This window comes from Zeugodacus cucurbitae, chromosome 6, assembly GCF_028554725.1.
Source record: "Zeugodacus cucurbitae isolate PBARC_wt_2022May chromosome 6, idZeuCucr1.2, whole genome shotgun sequence".
Taxonomy (NCBI): domain Eukaryota; kingdom Metazoa; phylum Arthropoda; class Insecta; order Diptera; family Tephritidae; genus Zeugodacus; species Zeugodacus cucurbitae.
In genome coordinates this window covers 30,533,526-30,559,511 of record NC_071671.1, presented here as the reverse complement: position 1 = coordinate 30,559,511, position 25,986 = coordinate 30,533,526, and the positions used below count along the sequence as shown (strand labels likewise).

Genomic DNA, 25,986 nt, shown 5'->3' with positions numbered 1-25,986 from the left:
TTAATAGGAATTTTAATTATATTATTTACTTTATTAAATAAATAGATTTCAATATTTAAGAACTATAAACTAATCACATTGTTTTGTATTTGCTTGAAAGTTTGACTTCATTCGTATATGGGGGCCGATGTAATTTCTTAATTATATTATACGGTTACCTAATTTTGCAAAGATATCTCACACACTAACTTTATTTGCGGTTGGAAAAGCAACCTCCCTGTGGTACCAAGAAATACGTGTATCAAGTATCATTAAGATATATCAATTATTACTAAAGTTGTGGTTATTCGTTGGTATATATAACTCTATATGCAAAAAATTTAGTTACAAACAACCCATTTATAAAGAGGGGTGATTTGAGACAGTGGACGCTAAAAAGGTTCTTATAGAAATGGCTTTAAATGCAGCTGGGACATTTCAGGATGGAAAAATATTATTGTTTGTCATGCGAAAACATTTCAGATTATCGTATTGCTGTTCGTATCGTTATTTATTTGAAAAAAAAAAGTTGAATTTATAAATCAAATTTCCTTTTGTTTACCGCTTTTCTATAATATTCTGAGCTTTTAAGGAATCTACAATCATTATTACAAGCAACACTAAACATGCAAATTAAATTTATTAGAAGCAAGATGAATACTATCACACCCCACAGACAAAAAAGAGGCCTACTAAATGCTTAGGAACTGTACCAAAATTGCTTAACGGTACCATGGACGACAATGATAGACAAGAACTTGAACAACACCTCAACATCATCGACGCAAACAACCTCAAGGCTATCGAAACAATAAACAAACAAATAGATATTAATACTAATTTCAATAAAACGTTTCTTGAATTAAAAAGACTTATACATAACGATAGGGATATGATATCTGCAAAACTAAACTCCATAGGGAACATAGGTAAAAGGACCCAAGACGAAATTTTATACCTTGACTTTTCTCTGAAACTTAAAATATTACAAGACAATGTAGAACACATACAAGACAATATAGCAGCAAGTGGTTTAGGAAATTTAACTTAGCAACATGATAACCGACCAAGAAATAACAAAATACAACATAGACTCACAAAAATTGAAAAAAAATAAAACTAGGATCCCTTAGAGACAAAAAACATAATATTATTTTCGCTATCAAAATTCCAACCGAATTAACACATCTATAATATTGCCATTAGGAGATATAAGCAACTTTGAGTTAATGTTTCAACAAGTATATGCACTAAAATATAATAGGCGTGTTTTATTTGACCACCAGAAGCTAATAGCTAAATCGTGGACAAATAAAACGCATTTAGCTTATTTCATAACTTCGCTTAAAAATGAATTGTGTTAGCAATGCGGGCCCGAACTCTCAGTTGAAATGTAATTTATTTGAAAAAAAAAAGTTGAATTTATAAATCAAATTTCCTTTTGTTTACCGCTTTTCTATAATATTCTGAGCTTTTTACATAGCAACATGATAACCGACCAAGAAATAACAAAATACAACATAGACTCACAAAAATTGAAAAAAAATAAAACTAGGATCCCTTAGAGACAAAAAACATAATATTATTTTCGCTATCAAAATTCCAACCGAATTAACACATCTATAATATTGCCATTAGGAGATATAAGCAACTTTGAGTTAATGTTTCAACAAGTATATGCACTAAAATATAATAGGCGTGTTTTATTTGACCACCAGAAGCTAATAGCTAAATCGTGGACAAATAAAACGCATTTAGCTTATTTCATAACTTCGCTTAAAAATGAATTGTGTTAGCAATGCGGGCCCGAACTCTCAGTTGAAATGTAATTTATTTGAAAAAAAAAGTTGAATTTATAAATCAAATTTCCTTTTGTTTACCGCTTTTCTATAATATTCTGAGCTTTTAAGGAGTCTACAATCATTATTAGATCCGGGATGGTCTAAATAAAAAAAGTTAAAGTTCGATAGAATTTAAAATTTTGGTTTGTTTACATTTTCATCTGTCAAAATGGGGTTACTCGCTATTGCCAACTACATTCTTTGGAAAAAACCCAACTATTGTGAATGAAAAAAAAAACGATGAACTGGCAATGCCTCTAGTTCAATATACAAGCTATGATAGCTTATGACAAGCCAACATAATTATGTTGGCTAAGTCTTCCATACAAAATAAGCTAATAGCTTAATTTGCTGGTCAAATAAAACACGCCTAATAATAAATTGTACGAATTTAATGATAATATAGATTTACAACGTCTTAAGCCAATTAATAATTGTTTGATAAAAAGAAACGGTATGAAAATTTTTAATAACGCCTCCGAAATTATAAACATTAACGAAGGAATTATATTTGAAAAAAATACTAGTGTAACAACAAAGAAATAATGCCGACGTCAACGTTAACGACCTAACCCAAAACACTTAAAGTCAATTGGTCTACTTAAGTATTTTCCCTTTTTTTGCCACCGCAACAATGTTGCGACCACACGAAATATGCATATCATATTTCGAAACAAACCAGGGCACTTACATTGGATCACATTGCATTTCCGCTGCACATTTAATATGTTCAAACAAATATTGCGATAACCAAATACAAATAGCAATTAACGTCACAATAAATAGTGCAACATAAACATTTGAGGGAATGCAATTGATGTAATGTGAGAAGTAGGCCACTTGACAAATATCGTCGCAACTACAAGTGGTTGCTCCAAAATAATAATAAGAAAAGAAATAATATATTTTGTATTAGAAAATAGAACTTAGCTTAAGAAAATATTGGAAATAAAAGATCAGAAGAATTTTGACTATCAACCAGGAAAGTCACGTCTTTGCATTTACAACCGTTAAACTAAACTTTAACGTAGAAAAATAATTATTGAACCGAAGTTCAATATACGGATAAAATATTAAGTTAAATATAAATTTAACTAATATTGAACTGAAGTTCAATATACGGATAAAATATTAAATTTATGAACTCGGAGTTCTTAAACACAACTCATGCGCAGCCAGCAGCGATTACTGCTTGCTACTTCCTCTTCTTGTAAACGGCTGATAAGAACGTGCTGACCAACCGCGATGAAGGGCTCGGGCCCTATTGGGCTGCTAGCCGCGGGTTTCCTTGCCAGTTTATCCGCAAGTTCATTTCCTTGTATGCCTTTATGTCCTGGAACGCAGATCAAGGCAATGCTGTTGTTGTTAAAGACATACATACCAGAAGAGATTAAGCATTATGTCATTAATAGGAATTTTAATTATATTATTTACTTTATTAAATAAATAGATTTCAATATTTAAGAACTATAAACTAATCACATTGTTTTGTATTTGCTTGAAAGTTTGACTTCATTCGTATATGGGGGCCGATGTAATTTCTTAATTATATTATACGGTTACCTAATTTTGCAAAGATATCTCACACACTAACTTTATTTGCGGTTGGAAAAGCAACCTCCCTGTGGTACCAAGAAATACGTGTATCAAGTATCATTAAGATATATCAATTATTACTAAAGTTGTGGTTATTCGTTGGTATATATAACTCTATATGCAAAAAATTTAGTTACAAACAACCCATTTATAAAGAGGGGTGATTTGAGACAGTGGACGCTAAAAAGGTTCTTATAGAAATGGCTTTAAATGCAGCTGGGACATTTCAGGATGGAAAAATATTATTGTTTGTCATGCGAAAACATTTCAGATTATCGTATTGCTGTTCGTATCGTTATTTATTTGAAAAAAAAAAAGTTGAATTTATAAATCAAATTTCCTTTTGTTTACCGCTTTTCTATAATATTCTGAGCTTTTAAGGAATCTACAATCATTATTACAAGCAACACTAAACATGCAAATTAAATTTATTAGAAGCAAGATGAATACTATCACACCCCACAGACAAAAAAGAGGCCTACTAAATGCTTAGGAACTGTACCAAAATTGCTTAACGGTACCATGGACGACAATGATAGACAAGAACTTGAACAACACCTCAACATCATCGACGCAAACAACTTCAAGGCTATCGAAACAATAAACAAACAAATAGATATTAATACTAATTTCAATAAAACGTTTCTTGAATTAAAAAGACTTATACATAACGATAGGGATATGATATCTGCAAAACTAAACTCCATAGGGAACATAGGTAAAAGGACCCAAGACGAAATTTTATACCTTGACTTTTCTCTGAAACTTAAAATATTACAAGACAATGTAGAACACATACAAGACAATATAGCAGCAAGTGGTTTAGGAAATTTAACTTAGCAACATGATAAACGACCAAGAAATAACAAAATACAACATAGACTCACAAAAATTGAAAAAAAATAAAACTAGGATCCCTTAGAGACAAAAAACATAATATTATTTTCGCTATCAAAATTCCAACCGAATTAACACATCTATAATATTGCCATTAGGAGATATAAGCAACTTTGAGTTAATGTTTCAACAAGTATATGCACTAAAATATAATAGGCGTGTTTTATTTGACCACCAGAAGCTAATAGCTAAATCGTGGACAAATAAAACGCATTTAGCTTATTTCATAACTTCGCTTAAAAATGAATTGTGTTAGCAATGCGGGCCCGAACTCTCAGTTGAAATGTAATTTATTTGAAAAAAAAAGTTGAATTTATAAATCAAATTTCCTTTTGTTTACCGCTTTTCTATAATATTCTGAGCTTTTTACATAGCAACATGATAACCGACCAAGAAATAACAAAATACAACATAGACTCACAAAAATTGAAAAAAAATAAAACTAGGATCCCTTAGAGACAAAAAACATAATATTATTTTCGCTATCAAAATTCCAACCGAATTAACACATCTATAATATTGCCATTAGGAGATATAAGCAACTTTGAGTTAATGTTTCAACAAGTATATGCACTAAAATATAATAGGCGTGTTTTATTTGACCACCAGAAGCTAATAGCTAAATCGTGGACAAATAAAACGCATTTAGCTTATTTCATAACTTCGCTTAAAAATGAATTGTGTTAGCAATGCGGGCCCGAACTCTCAGTTGAAATGTAATTTATTTGAAAAAAAAAAGTTGAATTTATAAATCAAATTTCCTTTTGTTTACCGCTTTTCTATAATATTCTGAGCTTTTAAGGAGTCTACAATCATTATTAGATCCGGGATGGTCTAAATAAAAAAAGTTAAAGTTCGATAGAATTTAAAATTTTGGTTTGTTTACATTTTCATCTGTCAAAATGGGGTTACTCGCTATTGCCAACTACATTCTTTGGAAAAAACCCAACTATTGTGAATGAAAAAAAAAACGATGAACTGGCAATGCCTCTAGTTCAATATACAAGCTATGATAGCTTATGACAAGCCAACATAATTATGTTGGCTAAGTCTTCCATACAAAATAAGCTAATAGCTTAATTTGCTGGTCAAATAAAACACGCCTAATAATAAATTGTACGAATTTAATGATAATATAGATTTACAACGTCTTAAGCCAATTAATAATTGTTTGATAAAAAGAAACGGTATGAAAATTTTTAATAACGCCTCCGAAATTATAAACATTAACGAAGGAATTATATTTGAAAAAAATACTAGTGTAACAACAAAGAAATAATGCCGACGTCAACGTTAACGACCTAACCCAAAACACTTAAAGTCAATTGGTCTACTTAAGTATTTTCCCTTTTTTTGCCACCGCAACAATGTTGCGACCACACGAAATATGCATATCATATTTCGAAACAAACCAGGGCACTTACATTGGATCACATTGCATTTCCGCTGCACATTTAATATGTTCAAACAAATATTGCGATAACCAAATACAAATAGCAATTAACGTCACAATAAATAGTGCAACATAAACATTTGAGGGAATGCAATTGATGTAATGTGAGAAGTAGGCCACTTGACAAATATCGTCGCAACTACAAGTGGTTGCTCCAAAATAATAATAAGAAAAGAAATAATATATTTTGTATTAGAAAATAGAACTTAGCTTAAGAAAATATTGGAAATAAAAGATCAGAAGAATTTTGACTATCAACCAGGAAAGTCACGTCTTTGCATTTACAACCGTTAAACTAAACTTTAACGTAGAAAAATAATTATTGAACCGAAGTTCAATATACGGATAAAATATTAAGTTAAATATAAATTTAACTAATATTGAACTGAAGTTCAATATACGGATAAAATATTAAATTTATGAACTCGGAGTTCTTAAACACAACTCATGCGCAGCCAGCAGCGATTACTGCTTGCTACTTCCTCTTCTTGTAAACGGCTGATAAGAACGTGCTGACCAACCGCGATGAAGGGCTCGGGCCCTATTGGGCTGCTAGCCGCGGGTTTCCTTGCCAGTTTATCCGCAAGTTCATTTCCTTGTATGCCTTTATGTCCTGGAACGCAGATCAAGGCAATGCTGTTGTTGTTAAAGACATACATACCAGAAGAGATTAAGCATTATGTCATTAATAGGAATTTTAATTATATTATTTACTTTATTAAATAAATAGATTTCAATATTTAAGAACTATAAACTAATCACATTGTTTTGTATTTGCTTGAAAGTTTGACTTCATTCGTATATGGGGGCCGATGTAATTTCTTAATTATATTATACGGTTACCTAATTTTGCAAAGATATCTCACACACTAACTTTATTTGCGGTTGGAAAAGCAACCTCCCTGTGGTACCAAGAAATACGTGTATCAAGTATCATTAAGATATATCAATTATTACTAAAGTTGTGGTTATTCGTTGGTATATATAACTCTATATGCAAAAAATTTAGTTACAAACAACCCATTTATAAAGAGGGGTGATTTGAGACAGTGGACGCTAAAAAGGTTCTTATAGAAATGGCTTTAAATGCAGCTGGGACATTTCAGGATGGAAAAATATTATTGTTTGTCATGCGAAAACATTTCAGATTATCGTATTGCTGTTCGTATCGTTATTTATTTGAAAAAAAAAGTTGAATTTATAAATCAAATTTCCTTTTGTTTACCGCTTTTCTATAATATTCTGAGCTTTTAAGGAATCTACAATCATTAGTAGATCCGGGATGGTCTAAATAAAAAAAGTTAAAGTTCGATAGAATTTAAAATTTTGGTTTGTTTACATTTTCATCTGTCAAAATGGGGTTTCTCGCTATTGCCAACTACATTCTTTGGAAAAACCCAACTATTGTGAATGAAAAAAAACGATGAACTGGCAATGCCTTTAGTTTAATATACAAGCTATGATAGCTTATGACAAGCCAACATAATTATGTTGGCTAAGTCTTCCATACAAAATAAGCTAATAGCTTAATTTGCTGGTCAAATAAAACACGCCTAATAATAAATTGTACGAATTTAATGATAATATAGATTTACAACGTCTTAAGCCAATTAATAATTGTTTGATAAAAAGAAACTGTATGAAAATTTTTAATAACGCCTCCGAAATTATAAACATTAACGAAGGAATTATATTTGAAAAAAATACTAGTGTAACAACAAAGAAATAATGCCGACGTCAACGTTAACGACCTAACCCAAAACACTTAAAGTCAATTGGTCTACTTAAGTATTTTCCCTTTTTTTGCCACCGCAACAATGTTGCGACCACACGAAATATGCATATCATATTTCGAAACAAACCAGGGCACTTACATTGGATCACATTGCATTTCCGCTGCACATTTAATATGTTCAAACGAATATTGCGATAACCAAATACAAATAGCAATTAACGTCACAATAAATAGTGCAACATAAACATTTGAGGGAATGCAATTGATGTAATGTGAGAAGTAGGCCACTTGACAAATATCGTCGCAACTACAAGTGGTTGCTCCAAAATAATAATAAGAAAAGAAATAATATATTTCGTATTAGAAAATAGAACTTAGCTTAAGAAAATATTGGAAATAAAAGATCAGAAGAATTTTGACTATCAACCAGGAAAGTCACGCCTTTGCATTTACAACCGTTTAACTAAAGTTTAACGTAGAAAAAGAATTATTGAACCGAAGTTCAATATACGGATAAAATAATAAGTTAAATATAAATTTAACTTATTGAACTGAAGTCCAATATACGGATAAAATATTAAATTTATGAACTCGGAGTTCTTAAACACAACTCATGCGCAGCCAGCAGCGATTACTGCTTGCTACTTCCTCTTCTTGTAAACGGCTGATAAGAACGTGCTGACCAACCGCGATGAAGGGCTCGGGCCCTATTGGGCTGCTAGCCGCGGGTTTCCTTGCCAGTTTATCCGCAAGTTCATTTCCTTGTATGCCTTTATGTCCTGGAACGCAGATCAAGGCAATGCTGTTGTTGTTAAAGACATACATACCAGAAGAGATTAAGCATTATGTCATTAATAGGAATTTTAATTATATTATTTACTTTATTAAATAAATAGATTTCAATATTTAAGAACTATAAACTAATCACATTGTTTTGTATTTGCTTGAAAGTTTGACTTCATTCGTATATGGGGGCCGATGTAATTTCTTAATTATATTATACGGTTACCTAATTTTGCAAAGATATCTCACACACTGACTTTATTTGCGGTTGGAAAAGCAACCTCCCTGTGGTACCAAGAAATACGTGTATCAAGTATCATTAAGATATATCAATTATTACTAAAGTTGTGGTTATTCGTTGGTATATATAACTCTATATGCAAAAAATTTAGTTACAAACAACCCATTTATAAAGAGGGGTGGTTTGAGACAGTGGACGCTAAAAAGGTTCTTATAGAATTGCTTTAAATGCAGCTGGGACATTTCAGGATGGAAAAATATTATTGTTTGTCATGCGAAAACATTTCAGATTATCGTATTGCTGTTCGTATCGTTATTTATTTGAAAAAAAAAAGTTGAATTTATAAATCAAATTTCCTTTTGTTTACCGCTTTTCTATAATATTCTGAGCTTTTAAGGAATCTACAATCATTAGTAGATCCGGGATGGTCTAAATAAAAAAAGTTAAAGTTCGATAGAATTTAAAATTTTGGTTTGTTTACATTTTCATCTGTCAAAATGGGGTTTCTCGCTATTGCCAACTACATTCTTTGGAAAAACCCAACTATTGTGAATGAAAAAAAACGATGAACTGGCAATGCCTTTAGTTTAATATACAAGCTATGATAGCTTATGACAAGCCAACATAATTATGTTGGCTAAGTCTTCCATACAAAATAAGCTAATAGCTTAATTTGCTGGTCAAATAAAACACGCCTAATAATAAATTGTACGAATTTAATGATAATATAGATTTACAACGTCTTAAGCCAATTAATAATTGTTTGATAAAAAGAAACTGTATGAAAATTTTTAATAACGCCTCCGAAATTATAAACATTAACGAAGGAATTATATTTGAAAAAAATACTAGTGTAACAACAAAGAAATAATGCCGACGTCAACGTTAACGACCTAACCCAAAACACTTAAAGTCAATTGGTCTACTTAAGTATTTTCCCTTTTTTTGCCACCGCAACAATGTTGCGACCACACGAAATATGCATATCATATTTCGAAACAAACCAGGGCACTTACATTGGATCACATTGCATTTCCGCTGCACATTTAATATGTTCAAACGAATATTGCGATAACCAAATACAAATAGCAATTAACGTCACAATAAATAGTGCAACATAAACATTTGAGGGAATGCAATTGATGTAATGTGAGAAGTAGGCCACTTGACAAATATCGTCGCAACTACAAGTGGTTGCTCCAAAATAATAATAAGAAAAGAAATAATATATTTCGTATTAGAAAATAGAACTTAGCTTAAGAAAATATTGGAAATAAAAGATCAGAAGAATTTTGACTATCAACCAGGAAAGTCACGCCTTTGCATTTACAACCGTTTAACTAAAGTTTAACGTAGAAAAAGAATTATTGAACCGAAGTTCAATATACGGATAAAATAATAAGTTAAATATAAATTTAACTTATTGAACTGAAGTCCAATATACGGATAAAATATTAAATTTATGAACTCGGAGTTCTTAAACACAACTCATGCGCAGCCAGCAGCGATTACTGCTTGCTACTTCCTCTTCTTGTAAACGGCTGATAAGAACGTGCTGACCAACCGCGATGAAGGGCTCGGGCCCTATTGGGCTGCTAGCCGCGGGTTTCCTTGCCAGTTTATCCGCAAGTTCATTTCCTTGTATGCCTTTATGTCCTGGAACGCAGATCAAGGCAATGCTGTTGTTGTTAAAGACATACATACCAGAAGAGATTAAGCATTATGTCATTAATAGGAATTTTAATTATATTATTTACTTTATTAAATAAATAGATTTCAATATTTAAGAACTATAAACTAATCACATTGTTTTGTATTTGCTTGAAAGTTTGACTTCATTCGTATATGGGGGCCGATGTAATTTCTTAATTATATTATACGGTTACCTAATTTTGCAAAGATATCTCACACACTGACTTTATTTGCGGTTGGAAAAGCAACCTCCCTGTGGTACCAAGAAATACGTGTATCAAGTATCATTAAGATATATCAATTATTACTAAAGTTGTGGTTATTCGTTGGTATATATAACTCTATATGCAAAAAATTTAGTTACAAACAACCCATTTATAAAGAGGGGTGGTTTGAGACAGTGGACGCTAAAAAGGTTCTTATAGAATTGCTTTAAATGCAGCTGGGACATTTCAGGATGGAAAAATATTATTGTTTGTCATGCGAAAACATTTCAGATTATCGTATTGCTGTTCGTATCGCAATACAGAGTAGACCCTCTGGGCCCGGCGATTTATTATTTTCCCAGTCATTCTATGCTCTACCAACATTTGGTTCTTTTATGATTTTAAATTAATTTTAATTGAGGAAACTACTATGATTTCTCATAATATTTAATATAGGCAATATGTTCTATTCATATTTCAACAAAACTTGTAAAATTACACTGTCCAACAGCATTTGTGGAACAGAATAGCGACCCTATAATTCTGAAAGGGTGGAACATTTTTGTAGAACAAGAACTTTTGGTCCAGCACGTCTGAGTTTTTTTTTACAGTGGGCCAAAGTTTTCATTTTTTGGTCGAAGGGAGCATTATACTATATGAAAAAAAAATGTTGTAAGTTAATGTCTGAGAGAATTCTTATGGTCAGAGTTGTATTGTGGAATTGTATGAGGATTATTTTTGTGGAAGATCTTAACCCTCTAACTGGTTTCTTTATGGGTCAATTTGACACTTTTTTCGAGAAAATCAAAAAATATCCTTTAAAAAAGGACATTTAAGGATTAAAATATTCTACGAAAATGTTTGGCGGAAAATTTCAGTGGGGGTCACCAAAGACACCATTGTTGTAAATAAAGCTCTTTACGATTGATAAAAAAATTATAATTTTGTTTTAATAGTGGTTTATTATACTATGTACATATTTATTTTTTTGCTTCAACAGTAGTAGGATAATGGATTAAAGATTAAACTTAATATGCTTTGCTGTATTTAGCTTGACGTGGATGTTCCGATGTGTCAAGGTTTCTGTACAAGCCCCATACGTATTCAGCAAGCAATACAGTTTGGGATTTCCCTTTGAATCTTTCTTCCAATACCTTTACATCCTAATGAAACCTTTCACCGTGTTCATCTGAAACCGTTCCAAGGGTTTCTTTAAAAAAATTCAGATGAGAGTGCAGAAATGCAGCTTTAGTGACATCTTAACGCCAATATTGTTAAAACCGATTAGCATGCTTTCAATATTTTCTGCATAGTTTTGTGCTTTTGAGTTTCCAAGGAATTCTGATATAACCAGCTGCATAAAGTGAAATGCTGGCTTTTGCATATCCGACAGATGACCATAAAATTCTTCATCTTGTAATAATTTTCTTATATCGGGTCCAACGAGCATTCCTAGAAAAGGTAGTTTACATTAAATGAAATAAATTGTTTCTTAAAACCGTATTTTACCTTCGTTTAATTTTGCTGCAGATAATCTGGGGAAAATTGTTTGAATGCGTTTGAAAGCATATCTTTGTGTATTTAAGCTTTTAATAAAATTTTTCACCACGCCCAACTTAATATGCAGCGGTGGAAGTATGACCTTATCTTTTGGGACAAGAGATTCATGGATTACATTTAAGTCACCAATAATATTTTCTTTACGTTCTTCGAAATATTTAATATGATAATGGCTGCAGGTAGCACGTGAATCCCATTTACAAATAAAGCACATATATTTTGATATATTTTGTGTATCCTGTTTGCATTCCAGTCAATATTGCAATCATTTTGAAGTCTGCGCATACTTCCCATTTATATTTATAGTATTCAATTTTATTTAAGAGATTTGAAATATTTGCGTATGTTTCATCCTTTTTTGTGGAATACGCAACCGGTATTGATGGATGCTGATTTCCATTGTGCAGTAAAACTGCTTTTAAGCTGTGCTTTGAACTATCTATAAATAGTCGACAAGCGGAAGAGTCCAGTGGAAGCTTTAGATATTTTAGAACCTCTTCAATACTGCAACAGTACACAAGTTCTTCTGATTTTTTAAAATAAGTTTCCAAATCGGCGTGTGTTTTTCTTGGCAATGTAACTTTTACATCGGCTTTTATCAAATTCCTGTTTTTCAATCTGGAACATACTATTTCAGCTTTCTCTTTTGTTAGTCCTAAATCTCTTACAAGATCTTCAAAATAAGCTTAGTCTATCAAATTAGGACATATGTTTAAACCACCAGGAGGCAAGTAACTTAAATCTGATATGTTTTCAACCGCCGCTGTTATTTCTGTATTGGCGTATGTCATATTGGCCGAAAATGTATGTGTAGGCGGTTGAGGCACCGGAACACCTTCACAGCGCACTTCTGGTAAAATGACATTATTTGTTGCTTCGTATGTCATTATCGCGTAGTGCCTTTGGCGCAGAAAATGGCGCCTTAGTACCGCCTTTGTACCAGGTAAAAAGACCACTTTCGCAAGTAGTACATACAGTTTTTGGTATCCAAGCTTCACATAAAAATCGTATTCCAATGAAAAGAAAATATGGTTCTTCAATTGTAGGGAATATCTTTCTTCTGCTTTGAATGTGCGTAAAATGTCCACAAATAAAACAAAACCAATCTTTTAATTTGCAAACAGAATCCGCCATGCTTATTTAAGCTTTAATTGTTCTTTTTTTTATATTAATTTTAGTAAAAATCACACCCGATATGTACTGCTTAGTAAGTATAGTAGTATTATGCTTAATTTTATCACACCCGATTTGTTAGTCACAGCTGACTAGACGCGAGAACTCAGTGTTTGGCCCGGCCGAACTTGACGATGTTTTCGCCTACTTTGTATATGTTGGCGTGTAATTTTGCCAATTAATCGTAAATAGCTTTATTTACAACAATGGTGTCTATGGTGACCCCCACTGAAATTTTCCGCCAAACATTTTCGTAGAATATTTTAATCCTTAAATATCCTTTTTTAAAGGATATTTTTTGATTTTCTCGAAAAAAGTGTCAAATTGACCCATAAAGAAACCAGTTAGAGGGTTAAGATCTTCCACAAAAATAATCCTCATACAATTCCACAATACAACTCTGACCATAAGAATTCTCTCAGGCATTAACTTACAACATTTATTTCATATAGTATAATGCTCCCTTCGACCAAAAAATGAAAACTTTGACCCACTGTAAAAAAAAAAAACTCAGACGTGCTGGACCATAAGTTTGTTCTACAAAAATGATCTACTCAACATACCCTTTCAGAATTATGGGGTCGCTATTCTGTTCCATTCAAAAAGTCTTCATTTGTTGGACAGTGTTATTATATAAAAATAATAAAATACTATTTCCGCACATACACATTTTGTATATCATTCGCATAAATACATTTCTCAAAACAAAATAATATTAACCCTTTTATCATTACTTTCAGTCGAATTTACACAACTACGGTTCTATTTCTTGCGAGAGGTGTAATATCTGGACTATTTCAAGCTGCATACATATATACACCTGATATCTATCCCAACAATTTACGTTCATTGGGAGTCGGAGGATGTTCAACTATTGCCCGAATTGGTGCAATGGTTACACCATTTGTTTCTCAAGTGCTTTTCCAAAGTTCTGCATCTAGTGCATTTATGGTTTATACTTTAATTGGCTTATTGTCAGCAGTTGCGTGCATTTAACTTCCAGAAAGTCAAATTTTAGTAGGATTGAACGTTTATATGCATTTCAGAAATTACCTAACGAAATATTTGTCAACGTGGATATTGATTTTAGTATATTTATACTCTCGCAACAAAAGTTGCTAAAGAGAGTATTATAGTTTTGTTCACCTAACGGTTGTTTGTAAGTCCTAAAACTAAACGAGTTAGATATAGGGTTATATATATCAAAATGATCAGGATGACGAGACGAGTCAAAATCCGAATGTCTGTCTGTCCGTCCGTCCGTCCGTCTGCCCGTGCAACAGATAACTTGAGTAAAAATTGAGATATCTTAACGAAACTTGGAACACGTATTCCTTGGCATCCTGAGGAGGTTGCTTTCGAAAATGGGCAAGATCGGACCATTGCCACGCCCACAAAATGGCGAAAACCAAAAACTTATAAAGTGTCATAACTAAGCCATAAATAAAGTTATGAAAATAAAATTTGGATCATAGGATCGTATTAGGGAGCGGCACATTTGGATGTAATTTTTTTGGAAAAGTGGGCGTGGCCCCCCCTCAAATAGGTTTTTTGTATATAACTCGCAAACCAATAAAGCTATATAAACCAAACTTTCTGCAGTCGTTGTCTTTCAGCCGTTTCCTTATATAGTCCAAAAATGAAAGAAATCGGATAATAACCACGCCCACCTCCCATACAAGGGTAAGGTTGAAAATGACTAAAAGTGAGTTAACTCACTAACGAGAAACGTCAGAAACACTAAATTTTACATAAGAAATAGCAGAAGGAAGCTGCACTCAGATTTTTTTACGAAATGAAAAATGGGCGTGGCATCTCCCACTTATGGGTCAAAAACAATATCTCAGGAACTACTCGACCGATTTTAATGAAATTCGGTATATAATACTTTCTTGACTTCCTGATGACACATGTGAAAGATGAATGTAAGCGGTTCATAACCACCACAACTTCCCATATAACTCAATTTTGAATTCTATCTGATTCCTTCACTTTATAATGTATACATAAGGAACCAATGAAGATGGCGGAATAAAACTTTACACAAATAGTACATATCATCTCTGGCTTCACTTGAGAAAAAATTGTCGAAAACGGACTATAACTTTTCAAGACCCCAGATATCGGGCATGTTGAACTCAGCGCCTAAGGGTAAATTTTAACCGAAAATATTGGTAAATCTCTTAGATAATTTAATGTAATTCAGAGGAAATTGTTTTCTTCTAATAGTGTGTCTCTGTTCCAAAAATTATTTAAATCGGATAATAACATCTCCTAGGTCCCATATGCCTAATTATAGGTTTTTCAAAAATACGGTGGGCTTTAATCGACATATATGTATTGGTTAATATGTGAGTTACTATATCTTTGCGAAATTAAGTGCGTGTATAGTTTTGGATATAGTGTACCTAGCTGAAAATGAATGAAATCGGTTCAGGAATTACCTCAGCCCTCATACACTATATAGGACGATTTTCGTTATTCTATTAAACTTTGTGCCGAATTTATAGGTAAATTTGGGTGTTATCTTATTAAAATTTCTTCAATAAATTGCGGGAGTATAAAATGTTCGGTTGCACCCGAACTTAGCCTTTCCTTACTTGTTCATATTATTTTATATCTAACTTTACATAAAAAAATGTTAAAATTAATTTGAAAAGCATAATTGATTTTAGAAACAGAAATATAAAGGGAATGAGAGATTTGTGAATTTCTTATTTACACTACGCTTATTCCGAAATTTTTGATAAAGTAGTCTCCATAAAATTAAAATATAAAATTATAAACACACCTTATATATAATATCTACAACCAGTAAAAACTGTACTCTATGTCAACATTATCACTCATTATAAAATTATTTGGTGATAACATGGAACATTCCATTTTATAAATGATAACAATTGGTAACTATAAGATTTATTATTTTGAATTGGCAATATTTTTAATTCAGCGCCAATGCATCTAGGTTTTCCCATAGGTGAGCATGGAACATATTGTTATTTTTGGAAAAAACATGGATTCTCTAAATCGAAACCTCAATGGATAATGTTTGGATTTGATATTTTTTATAGCATTAGCGAATGCTAAACGAATTAGAAACTGAAGACTTCTAAAGAGTATCGTATATTCTGGCGATTTCATTGAAATTGTTGACTGTTCCCGTGTTTTTGCACACTTCTTTGAAATAATATTATCTAGTTAATAAACGAAGAGTTTTCTATATTTTTATTAAAACTATTTTTTTAGAGCCAGTATATGTCCAAAAATTTAAGAAAAAGTAATTTTATTCAATTAGTAATAATGGAAAGGCTGATTGGTCTAAAGTCCTTTGGACTGCTGTGAGAGCTTTTGCCCGCTCTAGGTATGTATATTACCTTCACTTTCCTCCATAGAGAAGAAATAAAGTTCAATCGGAGAGTTCCTTCGAGAATGGTTGTTAACCAATCCATTACATAACTTATCGATTTTTGTAGTTGAGCCGGGAATATGCCGTCGGGTCCCGGTGATTTAAAAGGCTTGAAGCTATTAACACCCCATCTTATCTTGTCCTCTGATATTAAGTCGGCCATATTAGGATCTGGCTCAATTTCAGTATCAAATGTATATTCCGCGGTGAAGCTATCTGAGCTGCCCGGGAAGTAAGTATCCATCAGTAATTTTAGGGTTTCCTCACTGGATTCCGTCCAGCTTTGGTCCGGCTTCTGAAGGTACCCAATATTATGTGCAGATTTCGCTATCACTTTTCTTAGCCGAGACGCTTCTGCCGTGGTCTCGATTTCTTCACAGAAGGATTTCCACGAATTACGTTTAGATTTCCTGATTTCCTTTTTGTATGACCTCAGAAGGCTGTGGTAGCGGTCCCATTCCAGTTGTTCTTGGGATAGTTTTGCTACATTGAATTGCTTCCTGCAATCATTCTGAGATTTCTTAAAATTGACATTGCCAAAGCTTGCTGATAAGAGTCCGTGAATCGTTCAACTAAAGTGTCTAAGTCCTCTTTGTACTTAGGTTGGAATGGAGGAAACGTAGGAATGTTCTTTTTTAGCTCTTGCATGTGCACTAGCCAATTTGTTTTCCTATGATTCCTATATTTGTTCTCATGGTCTACTTTTTCACTCAGTACAAAATCAATATACCGATGATCGGAAAAGGAGTGTTCTTCCAGAACCCTCCATCGTATTACCCTATCTATCAGCTCTTCCGACACAAGTGTAATATCTAATACTTCTTGTCGGTTTCTAGTGATGAAGGTTGGCGCGTTGCCTCTATTGCTCAACAATAGTTTCGTACCTACTAAATAATTAAAGAGCAACTCACCTCTTACGTTGGTATCAGACCTGCCCCACAGTGAATGATGGGCGTTTGAATCACATCCAAGTATTAATGGCCTCTTGGACGCTTCGCTATCGTGTACCAACCTTTTTATAAGCAGAGATGGCACCTGCTCCTCATCGTATGGCATGTAGCAAGAGACTAGCCGGTAACTACCTCTGCCCGTCTCCCAACTTACTGCCGTGGTGTCCTTGTCACTATATTCGTATAATATAAAAACATTAAGATCCTTCCTAGCCAATATACATGTCCTATTCTTACCTTCGCAGTGTGACACGTATAACTTGTAATTCGGCGTCCTCAGACCGCAAATCCGCCCTCCATTAACCCATGGCTCCTGAATGAGGACAGAGTCAGGCTGATCTGTTGCCATGCGGTTAATTAGAGCTACTAACGCTAGTTTGCTATGGTGAAGATTTATTTGTAAGAGATGCATTAGTTATGGTTACATCTACATCATCTAGAGAATCGCTTAAAAGCTCTTTCTCGGTATATAAATTTGAGAGCCTGCCCGCTAGTTCAGACTCTGAGGAGCACTCACCTTGTTCGAGGCTATCGATATCGCTCGAGGACTCCATTGGATCTTCCTCTACCTCACCCATCTCGTTATCCGAGGTAAGATGGTCGATAGCGCCGGCATCTGCTTTGTAGGTCTTCACATTGACTTTAGTGAAGCCATAATTAATTTCGCCGCCACTTCTGTTCAGCGGTTCAATGGAGTCGTTAGTTAGCAACAACAGAATCTGCATCGTGGCCCTTTTGGTCTCCACGCCTGATTCAGTTTTTGCTTCTTCGAAAGCTTTCACAAATTTCCAACCCTCCGTTGGTAGGTTTGGGTTGCAAGCTTTGATCAGCTGCATGATCTGTTCCGGCTGGGAAGGTATAGCCGGTATCCAAACTCTTGCCCTCGGCTTCGACGGAATGTCTTTTTTGTCGACGGCTATTGGCTTGGCTCCGGGATACACCTCTCCCACCTTCGCTATAGCGGCTTTATATAGCTAGACCGACCTTTCGTCATCACAAGCTACTAGCTTGATCTGACCCTGGTACCATCCAGCATCTGTGCATGACGGAGGCGGGCCTGGATTGCTTAATAGCACTTCCAGAGCCACGTTAGACAGCGCAGCCTGTACCCATTTCCATTGGGTTCTGGGGATTTTTCCTCCTTCGAGATCTCCCTCATCCAGAAAACCAATGATGATGCGGTTCCGGGCAACTTCCACAAAGGATCTGTTGGGCAACTCACCCCTTGTTTTAGGCCGCTTAGCTGACGGCTTAGCCTCTTCAGCTGACCTTTGCCTTTTAGTAGCGACAACTGGCGGTTCCAAGCTAAAGTTGGGTAACACCGCTTTAGCAAAAGGTTTCCTGGAGCTCTTTTATGAGCTCCTCCTTTGTTGGTGGGTACCGGTGCTCTCTTCGTAAGATGTATGCAGCGAGTTTCCTCTCCGCATACTTCGCTTTTGATGGCTCTTCCACCTTAAAGGTAGGCCATTCTCTGCTTGATACACCATCAACTACACACTTGGCATCTTCCTTTGCCTTCTGCCTCCGGTTGGTAGGCCTGGCTCCGGCTGCCTTTGTTGTTGTTGTTTTGCTGGAACTTGGCTTAGCTGATGTTGGTGTCAACCTTAGCATTCAGACCAGGCTTAGCCACTAATAGCTAATTGTTCTAGAGCTCGTTGCATACGCTGCTCTCTTTTCGTAACAATCTGTTCCTGCCGGCTTTATTGAGGGAGAACCGGACTCCCTTGGTTTATCTTTAATTTCTTCTGTTGTGCTCATATTTGGACCCACGAGTGTAGGGGAATCTATGTCCACTTGCGCATAGCCCCCGCTACGCAAGCAAGGCTTTCTTATTACGGAGGGCGCCAGGTATCCGTAAGCTCCGTTCAAGACTGGGCTATTTAAGGGCCCCAGCCAGGTTGATCCTCGGCACGGGTCGCATGACACCTTGATCCAGCCCTTGGTTTTACCCCCAACCATGATACGACTACATCACCGAAAGCTGTGCTATTGAAGAGCAACAAACACTCAATAATGGACTCGTACCTTAGCTAGATACCCCACAACTCAGTTGCGGCACTGTGGTAACTATTACCAGCCGGAACCCTCGCGGAGGGTTCAGCGGGGGATTTTTGCCGACCACTAATTTTTTGGAAAGACTAATAGAAATTAACATAAGAAGCAGACTACCTCCAGAAAGGTTAGCAGTTTCGCAACATGCGTGCTCCAAAGGAAAATCCACGGAAACAGCTTTAAATTCTGTGGTGACAGAGATTGAAAGGGCCCTGGAGGTAAAGGAATACGCTCTCATTACTTTCCTGGATATAGAGGGAGCTTTTAACAACATCCAGCCTAAGGCCATTATCAGCGCGCTTAAAGATCTGCATGTTTCAATCACTCACGAAGCTTATAGAACAGATGCTTCTATGCAGGTTCATAACTTCAACACTGAGGGTTTCAACGATGTGCAGATCTGTCCAAAGGGGTACACCTCAAGGAGGCGTGCTATCCCCCCTTCTATGGATCTTAACAATGAACAGTATGTTGTTACATCTAGAGAAGGGGGGTGTACATGCTGTGGCCTACGCTGATGATGTGGCGGTTTCAATTAGAGGAAAATTCCCAAGTATCCTCGCGGACCTTATGCAACAAGGTTAAATGAGTTAAATCGATGGGCTAAATCTTGTGGATTAAGCCTGAACGCAAGTAAAACTGAGATAGTGCTGTTTACTAGGAAACACAAGATCCCAGAGTTCACACCGCCCTCAATAAATGACACATCACTAACAATAAGTGAGAAAGCCAGCTATCTGGGACTAATTTTAGACAGGAAGCTATCGTGAAAACCAAACTTGGAAGTTAGGGTAAAGAAGGCAGCTTTGGCCTTATACACCTGTAAAAGGTCGGACCAAAATGGGGGCTAACACCCCGCATATCGCATTGGCTCTACACAGCTGTGGTAAGGCCGATTATGACATTCGGTATATTGGTCTGGTGGCTACTGATCGACAAGAAGTACGCAGTAAAGAGCATGGGTAGTCTGCAAAGAGCGGCATGTATATGTATCAGCGGAGCTCTCAGAACAACGCCGAGCCAGGCGTTAGAGACTATTCTGCACTTACTGCCTATAGACATATTCTGTAAGCAACAGGCGGCGAAATCGGCACTTAGACTGAGAGAATCTTCACTACTGCAAACCTGCAACAGAGGACATTCTAGCATACTCGGCAAGTTCCCATTTCTACCAAATAGGACGGATTTTCGCAATCCTATTGAAATGAATCTAAAATCTGAACTATATATATCATTCCCCTCTAGAGAGGAGTGGAATATGGGAAAAGTAGACAAAGATTCAGCGATAAGTATCTACACGGACGGGTCAAAACTAGACAAACGAGTTGGAGGTGGGGTATTCTCGGAAAAACTAGATACCAGAATCGCCTTCCGGCTACCGGATCATTGCAGTGTGTTCCAAGCAGAAATCACCGCAATTAAAGAAAGCCTTCTCGTTCTGTCAAAAAGAGTGTTAGCGGCCAGACAGATATTCATATTCTCGGATAGTCAAGCGGCTCTAAAATCATTAAAGTCTCATAGAATATCTTCTAAGATAGTGAAAGAATGCTTGGATTTATTATTGACAATGACGTCATACTTCACGATACACCTACAATGGGTCCCAGGACATAGTGACATCTCTGGGAACTGTGTAGCAGATGAACTAGCCAGACTAGGCACCACAATGCAGTTGGAGGCCGATAAAGAGGCAATCTATATACCTCTGGCAACCTGCAAACACTTAATCGATAAACATGCAGTAGATACGGCTGAATCACAATGGAAACAAGTAACGACTTGCTCCGTAAGTAGACAAACGTGGCCAGGGTGGAATAAGAGCCGTACTTGCCGCTTATTGAAATTTAAGAAGAATGAAACAAGAACCCTTGTAGGGGTGCTAACGGGACACTGTCTGATTGGGAGACACGCCAGCAGACTAGGCCTACCTTTCAATGATTACTGCAGGAGCTGCCAAGAAAAAGAAGAAGAAGAAACGATTACACACCTTCTCTGTGAATGCAAGGCTCTGTACAGAAAAAGAATCGCAACTATTGGACGCGGTTTTCTCGAGGATGTGGACGAAGTAGCTAATGTCAAACTGTGTGACTTTTTCACTTCATTAGGACCACAAGGTGGTTTAATGATGACTCGATAGTGTGAGGGATCTCAGTCCCAGTGGTATAACAATGGGCCTCCCAAAGGCTTAGGTGCGCCGTTTGGCAGCCACTCTACCTAACCTAACCAACACTTTCTTAAATTCACATTTTATAAAGCAAAGTCAAAATCAATTACTATTTCTGGGTTCTGACGGATTGATATCTATAATATTTACAATTGGATTATGATAACTAAAATACGATATGAAATGTCTTACATCTATTATATCTATATTTCTCGCGAATACCGCATCAATAGTCGTACCTCCTTTTGTCGTAGAATAAATTCTTCCATTGATCATTTCCAATGAAAATTTCTCTCTGAGGAATGCCAGTAATGGTTCAGCTTCTGGCAATGAGAAATTTACATTGAAATCTCACGCAGGGAGTACCGGTTGTTCGCTATACTCTACTGGTTCTCCGATAATATCTGCAAAAGCTTGCGAACCTTCAGTTGACAACGATAATAAAGCTTTACCGATGAACAATTTTATATCTCTCATCGATGAATTTGGTGATATATAAATGGCAATTAAATTAATTTTGTTACTATTATGATTATCGCTAGGGTTCATTTTGCATTCTTGAATATTTGCAATTGTAAATGAGCGAGACATATTGTTGTTTTACACTAACAAAATGTACAGCGAATTTGCAATTGCAAATATGCAACACCATTTGCACCAGATTGCGAATTGCCCTACTGTACTTATTGACTGCATTATTATATATAATTGTTTAATTAATAATTATTATAATAGTTTTATTATTAAAACCTTGAAATTTATTCATTAAAATCACCACTTAGAAGTCGTTTTATCCGTTGTAACCGAGCGATCATCGAAGAAACATCATTTCTAATATGCCACAAGACAAAATTAGAAATGAAGGTCATAAACCTCACGCTGTCAGATAAAACGATATACCTCCTCATCGCGGGTGCTAATACTTTCGATTTGCAAAGAAAGTAAATGAAGACTGACTACAGAAATGATCCTGTGAAGTATAGTCTTAACTTTTCAACGGCCATAGTATTTCAACCAAAGTCACATAAACTAGTTGAGAATTCGCAGAATTGAAACAGAAACGAAAGAACAATAATGCGCAAGCATACAATCATACATGTGCGTACGCATGTGAATATGTCTCCAACCAAAAGTACCGGAGGGGTCTGTTTCTATAGAATCAAGCACCTTAGCTGGGCTCTAAGCTACCGGGGGGGTCGGCAGGTCGCGGATAGCCGAACGGCCTGTAGTAGCAGGTTAGTTGCGAGATAAGTTAAAACGAATAAGCAATCCCCGACGATGAGCGACAGGAGCGGAGGATGCGGCATAAATGCTAGCAGGTCCGATGAAACCCCTGTGACTGTGGCGACTGACACCGCCTCTTAGAAATATGTGTCCCCTCACTATGCTTTGGCATACTGAGGGAAAACCCAGGCGCGACGGAACCATAATGGCGGCTTCCTGGTCAGCGTCTGTTCACCATGTCAGGTGCGGCTGTTATCATGAAATGACCGTTACACATCGAAGCGCACTGGGAGTCCCTCGAAGTGTCGACAGCAAATTCTCTGCTGACGGGATGGAGAGGGTGATGTGAGCTTGCTATGCCGAGGTGTTAGCCGCGATGTGTATCAGTAACCAGCCTTCGGGCCCTGGTCAGGAAGTGTGCATTGGACGTAGGAGTAGTAGCCTACGTTGCCTCGGGCGAGCGCCGGTCCGTCCGTGTTTTCCGGGACTGGCAAAGCGAAGAACAGGCCTCAGGGAACTGGGGTAGGGGCAGTGCCCCGAGGGTATACCCGTTCCTGTTTATTTCGGCCCGCCCCCTTGCACACGATGCGCTGGTAAACAGAAACGAATGGAAAACATTACGAGAAACAAAACAAATACCAACAACAACAACACCAACACCTCTGATATCCTAGTGAACATCGGCACCGAAAGTTTGAGTGAAGGTGATGCAAAAATGCAAGATCCAAACCATACGCAGAGGACACCGGCTGCGGAAGTGGACCCCTTTAAACGTGTATCAAAACTAGGCAGGTCCCCAGTTAAGAGTCTTAGCATTGACAAGCCGATACGAGCGAGGTCTTCACCTCCAGTTCTGTGTGATACCACGCCCCAAACAAAGTCTGGACAACCTAATGGAGACTGCATGTCTGAATTAGGGGAGGCTATCAAAAAGCTGGTTGATACGATGCGCCCACCTCAGCGATCTATCAATAACAACATGAGAGATCTTCTCAGTCTAATAGTAAAGCTGCACTCAGGTGCACAGGAGGAGCAGTTAGTAAACAAAGATATGAGACGTAACATTCTTGTGATACCAGCGACTGCGGAAACGACGCCAAAGAGGCCCCACGAAGAAAAGCAAGTGAAGCGTAATACACCGCCCAAGAAGAATAAAACCACTCATAGGGAAGTGTTGAACACGACTGCGTTGAAGACTGATGTCGGCCCAGACAAGGAACCAAAGAAAGATAGCTCCGTGGAAAACAAAGCCGAAGGAAGGATGAAGGATAATAAAAAGAAAGATGAATGGATTGCTGTCAAAAGTAAACAATTAAGGAAGAGTACGCATAAACCCACACCGCGACCTGACGCTATAATCATAGAGCGAACAGGCAATATGTCTTATAGCGACATTTTAAGGGTAGTCAAGAAAGATGATACCTTACAAGAGCTTGGCGAAAATGTGGCAAGGATCAGGAAAACGGTCAAAGGCGAGATCCTAATACAACTTAAAGACGCGCAGATGAAGAACACTGGTGAGTTCAAGACCGACATAAGCAAAGTACTAGGAGAACAAGCACAGATAAGAGCATTAACCCATGAAGTGATGGTGGAAATACGGGATCTTGACGAAATCACCACCAAAGAGGACATTGCCGAGGCTATCCAAAGTCAGATAAAGGAGCTGAAGCATTTCGATAAGGACTCGATCAAAAACATCAGGTCGGCGTACCTTGGAACGCAAACAGCAACAATAAGCTTACCCGCGCGTGAGGCAAGAATATTGCTAGAGGCACGTAAGATAAAAATAGGTTGGGTGGTGTGTAGAGTAAGGACGAAGCAAATTCTGAGAAGGTGCTTTAGGTGTCTCGAATACGGACATTTTGCGAAATCGTGCAGCAACCCGGACGATAGGAGCAAGTGCTGTGTGAAATGTGGAGAAACCGGACATTTTGCGAAGACATGTACCAAAAAACCATCATGTACCGTATGCAAGAAAAATGGGAGACAGAACACCGATCATCAGATTGGTAGTACGAAATGTCCCATTTATCAAGAAGCGTGTAAAAGCAATACAAAATGAGGGTAATACAACTTAACCTGAATCACTGCGAAGCTGCGCAAGAGCTGCTTAGGCAGACAGTATATGAACAGAAGGTAGACGTAGCTATAATTAGTGAGCAACACAAAAACATGAGTGATACGACATGGGTCTCCGACAATACAAGCAAAGCTGCCATATGGGCGTGTGGAGGGAAATCACTACAAGATAAGCCGCTATTAGGTAAAACATTTTTCACTCGGGCGAAAATCAGTGGAATTAACTTCTACAGCTGTTATATCCCACCAAGCGTACCTCAAGGTGATTTTGAAAAAACTCTGGACGAAATTGTGAGGGAAGTTCAAACTACTACAATGAACGTGGTGGCAGGAGATTTTAATGCATGGGCGATGGAATGGGGTAGTATCTGCACAAACAGACGTGGAGATGCCCTCCTCAAGGCGTTTTCGGTGCTTGACACTGCCCCGCGGTATTGAAAACAGTCCTGGAAGCTCTTTTCCCAGCGCAGTCTTTGTATGAAAGACAGCCCCGAGTAGAAGGCCTAGGTGAATTAAATGTACCGATAATCACGGACGTGGAGGTGATTCAAGCGGCAGACAGATTTGGTAATTCCAAAGCGCCTGGTCTGGATGGTATTCCAAATAGAGCCTTAAAAATTGCCATCAAACACAATACAAGAACATTCGCTGAATTGTTTACACGGTGTCTGAGAAAAGGTGTCTTCCCGAGAATTTGGAAAAAACAACGTCTGGTTCTGTTGCAGAAGCCCAATAAACCAGCCGGTGAGCCTAGCTCATACCGACCGCTTTGTATGCTGGACACGACTGGTAAAATTCTGGAACGACTAATCTGTGTAAGATTGGAATCACACTTAAAGGACGAGTATCAGGGACTATCCGATATCCAATACGGATTCCGGAAACAGATGTCAACCATCGATGCCATAAAAAGGCTTACGGTTAGGGCCCTGGTCAGGAAGTGTGCATT

General features: G+C 36.6%; 1 protein-coding gene and 1 non-coding gene across 4 annotated transcripts in view; one reads left to right on the top strand and one right to left on the bottom strand.

Annotated features, from left to right (window-relative positions):
* LOC105219329 (synaptic vesicle 2-related protein) overlaps positions 1 to 25,986 on the top strand; it is a 469,576-nt gene that overhangs the window by 317,375 nt on the left and 126,215 nt on the right. Inside the window, exon 9 of one of the 3 annotated variants that reach the window (XM_054233802.1) lies at positions 13,897 to 14,293. The exons of the other annotated variants lie outside the window; for them this stretch is intronic. Within the exon in view, the coding sequence (XP_054089777.1) occupies positions 13,897 to 14,152 (256 nt within the window). The 3' untranslated portion in view covers positions 14,153 to 14,293. Of the gene's footprint in view, positions 1 to 13,896; positions 14,294 to 25,986 lie in introns of those variants that run through there. 3 annotated transcript variants of the gene reach the window in all.
* On the bottom strand, positions 22,505 to 22,718 carry LOC128922901 (small nucleolar RNA U3). Its single transcript, XR_008472090.1, has one exon. It is a non-coding gene; the product is annotated as a small nucleolar RNA U3 (small nucleolar RNA).